The 13,207-nt window shown below is 47.6% G+C and overlaps 1 protein-coding gene across 4 annotated transcripts in view; it reads left to right on the top strand.

The window, feature by feature from the left end:
- The window catches only part of LOC146863669 (long-chain-fatty-acid--CoA ligase ACSBG2-like), a 632,294-nt gene that overhangs the window by 449,852 nt on the left and 169,235 nt on the right, over positions 1-13,207 (top strand). For all 4 annotated transcript variants that reach the window (XM_085627773.1, XM_085627776.1, XM_085627780.1 and 1 more), the window contains 2 exons: positions 6,487-6,773; positions 10,186-10,274. In XM_085627773.1, coding sequence (XP_085483899.1) covers positions 6,487-6,773; positions 10,186-10,274 — 376 coding nt within the window. The remainder of the gene's footprint in view (positions 1-6,486; positions 6,774-10,185; positions 10,275-13,207) is intronic.

The raw sequence follows: 13,207 nt of genomic DNA, 5'->3' as shown, positions 1-13,207 counted from the left end.
AAAGAGGAGGCTTGAAGCAGAGATGGAGAGCATCCTTCAAAGGAAAAGGGAGTTCGACGAGAAGATGAAAAAATTCACTATCCCAACGAAACCACCGGCGATCATCGTCGAGGTCGAGGAACAGGAGGAGTTCGACGCAGAAGAACTGTCGAAGACTCCCGGAGAGGAAGAAGAAGACCTTTACTATGAGGGTGAGGAATATGAGGAACAACAATCAAACTACGGCTCGGCGCCGTCGACGGCGCAGGACCTGGAGTGGCAGGACCTCGATGCCGAAAATCCAGAAGAGCCTGTGGAGACTTACCCTTCGAGGCCTTCGCCGCCAGATGACATAGGGGCTTACAACATGGTAGTCAAAAGCACGGCTGCAGCTTTTGGTGTTAAACTGGAGGAAGAAAAGCCTAAAGCAGACTTTTTACTGGAGACACTGCTCCCCATCCAAACTAGGAGCCAGTTCCTCCCCATGCTCCAGAGTGTCATGAACCAGGGGAACGAGGCATTCAAGGACCCAGCAACATGCAGGTCCATCACACCTAGGACGGAGAAAAAATATAAACACTCCTCCCAGGACCCTCCATACATCAAAGGATCCGTCACAGCAGATTCAATCATTGCATCTACTGCCAGGAAGAGGGCAAATGTCCCAGCAACCTCTGGACCACCTCCAGACAAGGAAAGCAGGAGGATGGACCTGACGGGGAGAAAAATAGAGAGAAACGCGGCAATGCACTGGCGCATGGCGAATTCCAATGCCCTACTGAACAGGCACCAGTACCAACACTGGCGAGAAATGGGGGAACTGATGAAGCACCTCCCCAAGTAATACCAACAAAGAGCTGCGCACCTAGTGGAGGAAGGAAAGAATATAGCAAACTCTTGCCTTAAAACAGCGTTGAATGGAGCAGACACATCAAGTAGGCTGATGGCAATTGGAATAACAGAAAGAAGGCAAGCCTGGCTCAGGATTTCAGGCTTCAAGCAAGAAGTGCAGAACAACATCCTGAACACCCCTTTCAACGGGGAGACGCTGTTCGGGGCACCGGTGGATGAAAAACTCACCCAGCTCAAAAAGGAGAACGAAACAGCAAGGTCCATGGGGGCCCTGCAATTCAGAGCAATGAGAAGAGGTACCCCGACACGGAGACCTTACGGAAGAGGAGGAAACCAGCCGGGAACGTCACACCAAACATTCCAGCAGGCCCATCAGGGCGACAATCACGGGCAGCAGGCCCAGCAGAAACAACACTGGCAATACCAGCCTCGGGGCCAGTCCTTTCGGAGCAGGGGGAACAGACGAGGCCAGAGATGCAGAGGGGGAGACCAACCCACCTCAAAGTGACTTCACACGGGAAAGAGTGCTCACCCACAAAAACCCTCCGAGGGTGGAGCACAAAAGATCAAAGACGAGAGGGTTACACAGACCAAACGCCAACGAACATGCAACACTAGTAGGCGGCAGACTGAGACGTTTCCTTCAAGAATGGAAAAAGATAACAGACAAATGGATACTGAACATCATACAGTTCGGATACTGTATAGAGTTGGAAAGGAAACCACCAAACAGAAAAGCAAAGAGGAGGGAACACGCAGGACAGGAGCTAGTGCAACTCGTAGAAGAATCACAAGAACTACTCCTAAAGGAGGCCATAGAGCCAGTACCTTTCAAAGAAAGGAACAAGGGAGTGTACTCAAACTACTTCCTCGTACCAAAGGTGGACGGAACACTAAGGCCCATCATGAATCTACGGTTCCTAAACAAGTACATAAGGACGCACAAGTTCAAAATGACGTCCCTACAAGAGGTACTCCCGCAAATGAGAGACGGAGATTTCATGTCCACCGTGGATCTCAAAGATGCCTACCTGCACATCCCAATGAACAGGCAGCACAAAGGTCTGTTAAGGTTCGCCATTGGCAAGGAACACTACCAATTCACAACCTTGGCATTCGGGCTAAAGTCCGCACCAATGGTTTTCACAAAATGCCTGGCGGCAGTGGCAGCGTACCTGCGGAGGGAAGGGATTCATGTATACCCTTACCTCGACGACTGGCTAATAAAGGCAAGTTCACGCGAAAAGTGCGAGGAACACGCACAGCGGGTCATGAACACACTAACGAAGCTGGGATTCTCAATACACTGGGGGAAATCCTCTATGGAACCAGAACAGGTGAAGATCTTCCTGGGGGCAAAGATCAACACCTTACAGAGAACAGTGATGCCCAGCGACAAGAGAACACTGACCCTGCTGAAGGAGACGCGCCTCTACCAGAAGGGGCGAGATGTGACAGTGAGAACAGCGAGCAAGATCATGGGGATGATGGCGTCATGCATTCACCTAGTTCCCAATGTACGCCTACACATTAGGCCTTTGCAGGAATGGCTGCAACAGCAATGGTCACAGGCAAGCGGAAGTTGGGAGTATCTAGTGGTTGTAACGCACGCAGTGCAAGAAGAGATAGAATGGTGGAACAGGGAGAACATAACTATAGGGAAGCCCTTGACACCACCAAACCCAACGGTGACCATCACCACAGACGCATCTCACATAGGATGGGGAGCACAGATGGACAAGCTCAGAGTGAGGAGTCTGTGGACTCCAGCAGATGCGGTCAGACACATCAACTGCCTGGAGTTGAAGACCGTATTCCTAGCCCTGAAAGCCTTCCAGAAAAAACTGTACAGCCAGAAGGTGTTGATACAAACAGACAATACAACAACAATGTTCTACATCAACAAGCAGGGAGGAACACAGTTATTTCCCCTATCCAACCTGGCGCAGGAGATTTGGAGATGGGCCATCCCCCTCAAAATAGACCTGCTGGCCATACACCTTCCAGGGAAGGACAATGTGGAAGCAGACTGGCTCAGCAGGCAGACTTCGGCGTCCCATGAGTGGGTACTCAATGGACAGGAAACGCAAAGGCTATTCAGAAGGTGGGGTACACTGAAAATAGACCTGTTTGTAACACACCAGAATGCAACATGCCAAAGCTTCGCATCCAGACAACCAGAAAACCAATCCAAGGGGAATGCCCTATGGATAAGCTGGTCAAAAACATTTGCCTACGCTTTTCCACCAATACCACTGATACACAGGGTACTCAACAAGTGCAGGACCAGCACCATGACTCTGATCCTAGTAGCACCACAGTGGGCAAGACAGACCTGGTACTCGCAAATAGTGGAGATGGCACAGGGACCACCACACAAGTTCAACAAAAGAAAGGACTTCATCTCCATGCAGAATGGAGAGGTTCTACACCCAGAGCCAGAGAGCCTCGGCCTAGCGGCATGGCTCCTGAAGACATAGAGTTTGCACACCTTAGGCTACCTCAAAGCACTATGAGAGTGCTCCGGGAAGCAAGGAGACCTACGACAAGGAAATGCTATGGGGAAAAATGGAAGAGGTACACACATTGGTGCAGGAGACACAAACTGCAAAATAAGATGACAAGGGAATCAACGGTGCCAAGATACCTCACGCACCTACTAAAGGCTAAACTATGTTCATCCTCACTAAGGGTACACCTCGCAGCGATTGTTGCCTACACACGAGGTGAGACTGGTGAAAGTTTCTTTACATCAAGAGTTGTATAGAGGTTCCTGGAGGGGGCAAAAAGGATAGCGCCACCAAAGAGGATGCCGCCGCTGGCGTGGAACCTCAACTTAGTCCTAACGGAACTTATGAAGGCGCCCTTTGAACCCATTCACAAGGCCTCCCTTCAAATGCTAACAATGAAGACAGCTTTTCTGGTGGCAATAACCTCGCTGCGCAGAGTAAGCGAGCTGCAAGCGCTAACGCTGCAAGAGCCCTACATCCAGATACACAAGGACAGAGTCGTAATGAGAACGGACCCACACTTCATGCCGAAGGTGGTGTCAGCATTTCATATGAACCAGACAATACAAATACCAAGCTTCTTTCAGAACCCTACCACAGGCGCAGAAAGGGCACTGCACACTCTGGACGCTAGAAGGGCGGTGATGCACTGCATCGAGAGAACCAAGGAGCACAGGAAAACTAAGCAGTTTTTTGTGTCCTTCGCAACCAGCTTCCTGGGTAGGCCAGTAACAAAGGGCACCATCGCGTGATGGATCGCACTCACGATACAGTTCTGCCACAAACAGGCAGGGCAAGAACTACCAGAAAGGGCACGGGCCCACTCCACAAGGAAGAAAGGAGCAACAATTGCTTTTCTGGCAAACGCACCCATTCAAGACATATGCCTGGTGGCAACATGGGCTTCAGTGCACACGTTCACTAAGCACTACTGCATGGATATACAAATGAACAAGGAAGCACAAGTAGGACAAAAAGTGCTTCAACATATATTCAACGACCAATGCTCATCTTCCACCCAGCCGCCACAAAAGTGACAAACCGCTACACAATCGATGAACAGCATAATGAATCCAGAAAGATTCACGCTACAAAACGAATAGTTTCTTACCTGTCGGTGTAGTTTTGCAGCTTGAAGATCTTTCTGGATTCACTAGCGAACCCTCCCACCTCCACCAGAAAGATGAGGATGGAGAAGAGGGGGGTAAGACAGAGAATGGAGTACAAATAAGTTTTGAAAAGAAATGTGAGTAAGGATAAAACTGAGAAGAAATACGGTAAATGGCCTAGGGTTAAAAAAAAAAAAAAAGAATCCGAAGATGGCGCCCCGAGGTGGGACTTCCGCAGGAAGCAGGACGACGTCACGAGAGGTGCACCAAATGGTGGGACGTCGACGCCCACCTGGGCTACAAAAAAGACAAAAGAAAGACTACGAATCCGGACCCAACCACCAGACCACGGAATAATGCACAGCATAGTGAATCCAGAAAGATCTTCAAGCTGCAAAACTACACTGACAGATAAGAAACTATTCGATCGCAACCGCTCATGTCGAGAAACCTGCTGCTCACTTTGAGGAAGCTGCCGCCCGAGTAGAACATCTACTCAAACGACAGAAAGAAGCAGCGCCCTCTTGCGCTGCTCATGGTGCCGTTTGCACTGATTTTCCAGCAGAAGACAAACACCGAGCGCTAAAAATCCACGTTAACGGCGTGACCTAATGCACTCCGCCGCTTGCGGAACTCCGAAAAGCGTGGCTGAGTTTTTATGTCACTTTGCAAACTTCGCCCAGGCCTAGCTTAAACACATTGCTGACAAACACAATTTAATATTATTAAACTTTAAATCTTGTGAACGTTTCTAGGAATAGGCATAGGATTGCCTCTGTATAGACCAGACTGTTTTGGTTCCCCAAAAATGGGTTTGAATGTTGAACAAATGGGTTATATGAGAAAATTAAAAGTCAAGCTGAAAATGACACCAGTTTTGCCCCTTTACCCTTATTTATCTTACTACGAGTGATATTTTGCAAAATATTTCCATATTCTTTAACAGTTATCGTTAGCGTGTGCTGTAGTGCTACCTTCAGTGAGGAGTGAATATAAAGAACGAAGAAACCTACATTTCGAAGTTCTAGGATTTTTGTATAACTTTCAAATAACATACAATGCATGCAGAACAAACTCCAAGGTTTCTAGAACAATGAATGTATGCCTTACATTCCCTGGCCCATATTCACCAAGGTTTTGCACTGGCCCATATAGACACAAAACGAAAGAATGCAGCACATGGTATTTAGTAAAAAGTGCAAGGTGTTTTGCTTTGAAAAAGTGTCAATTTCCCCAGCACAGAAACACTTTGTACTGCTTTGCATCACTTTGCCTCTAGGGGGCCTTACTGGGCCAGGTCACTGCAAACACCTGCAGGTTTTGATGCAACATTGAATCTAAGGTAGCAAGACCATGCTTAGCCTCAAAAATGCCTACTTGAAGCTGCAAAACAGGGGGAAATGTGTTTATTTCTTTTAAAAATGGACACATTCCATTTGTGCTGCAGTGCACAACACACATCTAATTCGTGAGAGTCTTCTGAGTTTGTCCAGACCCATGATTTTGACTGAAATTATGTTTCCAGAGCAAATCCTACACAAGAGTGTGCAGCCTCACTTGTGCACCATGGTGCAAGGCTGTGCATTACAAGCCTGGTTAAAGTGCCAGGGCTGCCTTCCCCCTTGCACAATTGAGGACAAAAGAATTAGGTTGCTGTTCTGCACTGCATGAAAAATGAGTGACTCCAGACTAATCTGTACAGAAAACATTCCCCGCCCGAGCACTCGCTTTTCAAAATGGCACCCAAGGGGACCATTTTTGTCCACCAATTTTTCTGTCCTTACCAGTTTTGATTTGGTGAAATTAGCATATTGATTCCTTTCCAATCATTTAATATCACACTAATATCTGATTTTAATCTGGAAATACCAGCGGAGTTTAGACACAAAACTACGACCCTAAAAATGTACAAAACGGATGATAAAGAGCAACTTGTTTGAAGAGGGAGCTGCGCTTGTGAGCGCCTTACTTCAGATACACTTGCAGGTGGGCTCTGCCACTAAGACCTCTCCCTTCTTCCTTCCTTCTTCTTGCAGTAGACATGACCTCTGTAGATCTCGAGGAGGACGAAGGCACAGAGGTGAGGCTGGCCCCGGCCGACAGCTACTGGACAACAGAGTGTGATGGCGCTGTCCGGCTGCGCATGGACGAGACGGGAGCGGCCGCCATGCCACCCATGACCACACTCCAGATGTTCCGGCAGACGGTGCAGCAGTACAGCGACAAGGTGGCATTTGCCGTGAAGAGAGATGGGCAGTGGGAAACCACCACATACCTGCAATATTACAACCAGTGCCGGGCTGCAGCCAAGAGCTTCCTGCGGGTAAGGTGGTGACGCCAATACCGCAGCGATGTAGGGCCCCTGGAGTACCACCCTCTAAGGTGGAGCTCTGGAGGCTGCTTGAGATGGAAATGTTCCTTTCTGTTTCCTCTATGTTGAGCACCTCCTTAGGAGGGTGACAGGAATCCACACATGTTTGGATGACAGGAATGCACAAATGTTTGATGACAGGAATCCACACGTTTGGGTGACAAGAATCCGCAAATGTTTGGGTGACAGGAATCCACACGTGTTTGGATGACAGGAATCCACACATGTTTGATGACAGGAATCCACACATTTGGGTGACAAGAATCCACACATGTTTGGGTGACAGGAATCCACACATGTTTGATGACAGGAATCCACATGTTTCAGTGACAGGAATCCACACATGTTTGGGTGACAGGAATCCACACATGTTTGGATGACAGGAATCCACACATGTTTGGATGACAGGAATCCGCCCATGTTTGGATGACAGGAATCCACCCATGTGTGGGTGACTGGAATCCACACATGTTTGGGTGACAGGAATCCACACGTGTTTGGATGACAGGAATCTATGCATGTTTAGTGATAGGAATCTACACATATTTGGATGATAGGAATCCACACGTTTCAGTGACAGAAATCCACACGTTTGGGTGACAGGAATCCACACATGTTTAGGTGACTGGAATCCACACATGTTTGGATGACAGGAATCCACACATGTTTGATGACAGGAATCCACACGTTTGGGTGACAAGAATCCACACATGTTTGGGTGACAGGAATCCACACATGTTTGATGACAGGAATCCACATGTTTCAGTGACAGGAATCCACATGTTTGGGTGACAGGAATCCACACGTTTGGGTGACAGGAATCCACACATGTTTGGATGACAGGAATCCACACGTGTTTGGATGATAGGAATCCACACATGTTTGGATGACAGGAATCCACACATGTTTAGTGATAGGAATCTACACAAATTCGGATGATAGGAATCCACATGTTTCAGTGACAGGAATCCACACGTTTGGGTGACAGGAATCCACACATGTTTAGGTGACTGGAACCCACACCTGTTTGGGTGACAGGAATCCACACGTGTTTGGATGACAGGAATCTGTGCATGTTTAGTGATAAGAATCTACACATAGTTGGATGATAGGAATCCACACATATTTGGGTAATAGGAATCGACAAGTATAGGCGATTGGAATCCACACATGTTTGGGTGACAGGAATCCACACATGTTTAGGTGATAGGAATCCAAATATGTTTCTGGTGATAGGAATCCACACGTTTGGGCGATAGGAATCCACACATATTTAGGTGATAGGAATCCACACATGTTTGGGTGACAGGAATCCACACATGTTTGGGTGACAGGAATCCACACATGTTTGGGTGACAGGAATCCACACATGTTTGGGTGACAGGAATCCACACGTGTTTGGGTGATAGAAATCCACGTGTTTGGGTTATAGGAATGCGGACATGTTTGGGTGACAGGAATCCACACATGTTTAGGTGATAGGAATCCAAATATGTTTCTGGTGATAGGAATCCACACGTTTGGGCGATAGGAATCCATACATATTTAGGTGATAGGAATCCACACATGTTTGGGTGACAGGAATCCACACATGTTTGGGTGACAGGAATCCACACGTGTTTGGGTGATAGAAATCCACGTGTTTGGGTTATAGGAATGCGGACATGTTTGGGTGACAAGAATCCACACATGTTTGGGTGATAGGAATCCACACATGTTTGGCTGACAGGATTCTACACGTTTTTGGGTGATAGAAATCCACACATGTTTGGGTAAAAGGAATCCACATGTTTTTAGGTGATAGGAATCAACACATGTTTGGGTGTTAGAAATCCACATGTTTGGGTGATTGGAATCCACACGCTGGGGTGATAGGAATCCAAATGTGTGCATTTCTATCAACAAAATACGTGTGGATTCCTGTCACCCAAACGTGTGGATTCCTCACGTGTTTTGTTGATAGGAATCCACACTTGTTTGGATGATAGAAATCCACATGTTTGAGTGATAGGAATCTGCACGTATTTGAGTAACAGGAATCCACACATGTTTGGCTGACAGGAATCTAGACGCTTTTGGTTGATAGAAATCCACATGTTTTTGGGTGATAGGAATCCACACTTTTTTGGGTGATAGGAATCCACACATGTTTGGGTGACATGAATCCTCACTTGTTTCGTTGTTAGGAATCCACATGTTTTTGGGTGACAGGAATCCACATGTGTTTTGTTGATAGGAATCCCTGCATTTTTGGGTTATAGTAACCCACATGTGTTTGGATGATAGGAATCCACACATGTTTGGGTGGCAGGAATCCACATATGTTTGGGTGGCAGGAATCCACATATGTTTGGGTGGCAGGAATCCACACGTGTTTGCATGGCAGGAATCCACACGTTTGGGTGATAGGAATCCACACATGTTTCGTTGATAGGAATCCCTGCATTTGTGGGTGATAGTAATCCACACGTGTTTGGGTGATAGTAATCCACACGTGTTTGGGTGATAGGAATCCACACGTGTTTGGGTGATAGGAATCCACACATGTTTGGGTGATAGGAATCCACACATGTTAGGGTGATAGGAGTTCACACGTGTTTGCGTGACAGGAATCAACACATTTTGGTGATAGGAATCCACATGTGTTTGGGGGACAGAGTTTCTTTGCCATCTTACATAATTCCCATAGATTGGAAGAGGCTTTTCAGATCGGAACTTGAGGAATATTCCTGCCACTCATACATAGTTTAGGCTTTGGCGTAGTTGGTGTATACATCAGCGCAGTGAATGGAAAGTCACATGTTATGATGGTTACTGGTAATTTCTGACTTTTCTGATGGCTCATCCATTGGGTACTGGTGGGTGCGTTGGGGGTACACCTGAGCGACTGAATTGATACTCTTGCATGGTAGTAACGGATTCAATATTGGGCAAATCGATTGGGTTCAGGTGTCGGGGAGGGTGTACAGAGAGTCTGAGTTGATGACAGCCAATGGCTGCATAGGTGCATTCTAAAGACCCTATGTCTCTGTTTTGGCCAACGGTTGGCGAGAAAGGCATTCCGAAAGACAGAGCGAGGATTGTCCATTCGTGTTTTAATGGGTTCTGCATTATGTATGTCCTACATAGGATGCACGATGGTTGGTGAGGAATTCATACAGACCGCCCACCAGCACGGTTACAGGCTGTTGATGCTGTAAATATACCTCAATGTATTATTCTTGTCTCCCAGCGACTCCCAAAAGTCTGAACCTTTGAGTTGGGGTTGGGACATTTGGAGGTCAATGCCCATCTTTTGGGGTGTGTGTGTCTACCCCACAGCTTCAATAATGTCAGCATCTGCTTGTCTGCTTTACTTCCACAGCTCGGCTTGGAGCCATTCCACGGCGTGGGTATCCTTGGCTTCAATTCTCCCGAATGGCTCATTTCTACTCTGGGAGCCATCATGGCAGGGTAAGAGCCCAAGGATCGACTGTGAACCAGAGACGAGTACACGAGCAGTTGTTATATTCTGACCCTTCTACTGCCAACATCATCACACTCTGGAGGGGCGAAGTGAAAGGCCAGTCTGTATTCCAGGAATCCGGAGTTTGAATGGAGCAATCTATTTTATTGTTATTTTTTATTTGATTTGATTTTAATTTTTGTAAAGCACAAGCAATTACCCTGAGGCGTCCTGGCGCTGTGTAAGTCAGTAAGGGAGTGACCATAAGTGTTAGTTCCTGAAGATCCTGGTTTTTAAAGATTTGCCCAACGTCAGGTGAGCTGGAGCGGTCTTCATGTCAAGAGGGAGGTGTTCCGATTCGGTGTGGCATTCACTGCGAAGCTCCTACCTGCCCAAGAGGAAAAGTTGTAGGAAGGTACTACAGACTCATGGCTGAGCTGGAGCGGAGACTTCTCATCGGAACATACCTTCCAAGTTTCTCTCTCAAAAATGCAGGGTCTGAGCCATGGAGCGCTTTATACAAGTGATGCAAAAATCTTTAAAATCTATTCACATTTGAATAGGAAGCCAGTGCAGGCTTGAGAGAGCCTGAGAGACAGATGCAAATCTAGGGATATTCAGCAACTTTCTTGCAGCCGTATTCTGAAGAACCAGAAGTTTCTTCAGAGCTAGTTTGGGTAGATTCAGATGAAGCCTGTTGCAGTAATCCGCTCTGGCCATTACCAGGGCCAGCACAGACGTCTGTAACAAGTTAGATGGAAGAGGTGAGCAATTTCCCTAATAATGCGACGCATGAAGAAGGCTTTGGAGATCGCCTTGTTTACGTGCTCTTTATTAGTCAGCCTGTTGTCACGTAGAATTCCCAAGTTGTTTACTAATTGTACTGGTACTAGGAGCGGGCCAAGCTCCTCTGGCCACCATGATGGGCTCCAAAAGGAGGTATTATCCTTAAAAAGAATGGCTTCCATATTTGTAGAATTGAACGTAAGGCAGCTGTTGTCCATCCATAGACCCACCCCTCGCGTGCAGTTGCGGAAGGTGCCATTCATGTCAGGGCTTTGCTAGAGAGTGAGACGATGATCTGGGCGCCGTCAGAGTATTATACCAGCAACAACCCAAATGATTTTAAAAGGGCCACTAGTGGGGTAACAGAGGTGTTAAAATGGGTAGGGTGTAACAACAAGCCCTAGGGGACACCACATGGGAGAGAGAAAGGTTGAGATTCAATCAATCAATCAGGGGTTTATATAGCGCTCTACTCACCTGTGAGGGTCTCAAGGCACTGCTGGGGTGGGGGAGTGGCTCCTGATCAGTCGAAGAGCCAGGTCTTGAGGTCCTTCCTGAACGTGTGCAGGGTCGGGGAGCGTCTGACGTTCACAGGGAACTCGTTCCAGGTCTTGGCTGCGATGTAGGAGAAGGCTCTCCCGCCAGATTCCTCAAGGAAAACTCACTTGGTTAGGAAGTATCTAAGTCACGACGGGCCGTTCGCCCTATCCCTGTGTCTTCTAGCCCGTTTTTCAACAGATCCCGGCTCACCGGATGGAAGGACGCTGTCAAATCTAGTAGGATGAGGGCAGCACTTCCTCCACGGTCTACCATCGCCCGGACCATCTCGGCGGCTACAATAGGGGCAGATCTATGGCACGCCCCGTACGGAGCCCCCACTGGGTTCATCCAGCAGGTGATGATTATCCAGAAATGTAGAAAGTTCGCCATTCATTTCTTTTTCAGTGATTTTGGCTGCAGATGGAAGCCTCGAGATGGGTCTGTAGTTGTTGCATCTAGAGTCTGAAGATTGGGTTTTTTACGTGGATTTCCAGTTTCTGTGGCATACACCTGTCCTAAAAAGCATTAACAATGGCAGTTAAGTGGGAGGCCGCGAGATCAGGAGTAAGCTGCATGACTTTAGGGGGGCGGGGGTCTGAAGGAGGTCCTGGTTGCCAGTGAGGATCATTTGGTTGACTTTGTCTTCAGAGAGGGTCTTGAATCCAATAAAGAGCAGCTCACTCAAGGTTAAATATAAGGCCTTCACACCCGGAATTAGGGGTGGGGGTTAACATCCCCGAGAAGACATCACAGTAGATGACCGCGGGGCCCCCTTCTTTTTTGTGTTCTCTATCCTGTCGATAAGTGATATAGACCGGGGACCCCTAAATGACGTCCATGAAGCCCTTCGACTGTCCCCCCGCGCCCCCACTTTTGAAAGAATCTCCTTCCCCTTCCCACCATGGACATTGATTTATTCAGGAGTGAAGCCTGTTCCAGGGTGCCAATCATGTGCAAGGAGTCTGTGAACAACCTCAAAAGCGTCGCTTTGCGGGGTGCAGACACTGATATGGCCCCGCACCCTGCAGCACTCACTCCCCACCCATGGCAGTCGATTCACTCACACTGAAATCTTAAGGTGAAGAAATACTATCATGAGAGTAAAGCCAAATATAGTTTTGCCCCCATGCATGCTACACTTACACTACTAACGTCTTTGCGGATTGGGCTAAGGTATCTGTTTTGCTCCATGCCCACTCAGACTTACCTTAGGGTATTTGTTGTGCCTCGTGCCACGTTGCTTAAGGTGCACAGCACTGCTGTGGCCTTCCACATGCACCCCCTACATTTCAGACCTCAAGCGCTTCACCTTTTCTGAATGATGTAGAAAGGAATGAGGACTTGCTCTATTTCCCTTTGACTGTGAACTGCTGCCTGTGAGTAGGCTCACACTGCCCTCTGCTGGTTGCTTGAAGTGATCACTTCCCACCTGAAGATCTCCACTTGTCTCAGCTGTTCAACCTTAGATTCATCCAGAAAGCTGAGGAAGGACAGTCCTGATTTAACTAAAGGAAACACAAGGGATGATAGACGGATCGCTGAAACCTTTCAGACACTCACCCCAGTCACAGATCTGGGTTGAATCCATCACCGTTCTTTAGCTCACTCCGCCACC

The sequence above is a fragment of the Triturus cristatus genome, chromosome 2_1 (assembly GCF_964204655.1).
Source record: "Triturus cristatus chromosome 2_1, aTriCri1.1, whole genome shotgun sequence".
Classification (NCBI taxonomy): Eukaryota; Metazoa; Chordata; class Amphibia; order Caudata; family Salamandridae; genus Triturus; species Triturus cristatus.
Note: the sequence above shows the minus strand (reverse complement) of the source record. Positions and strands in the feature narration are given on the sequence as shown.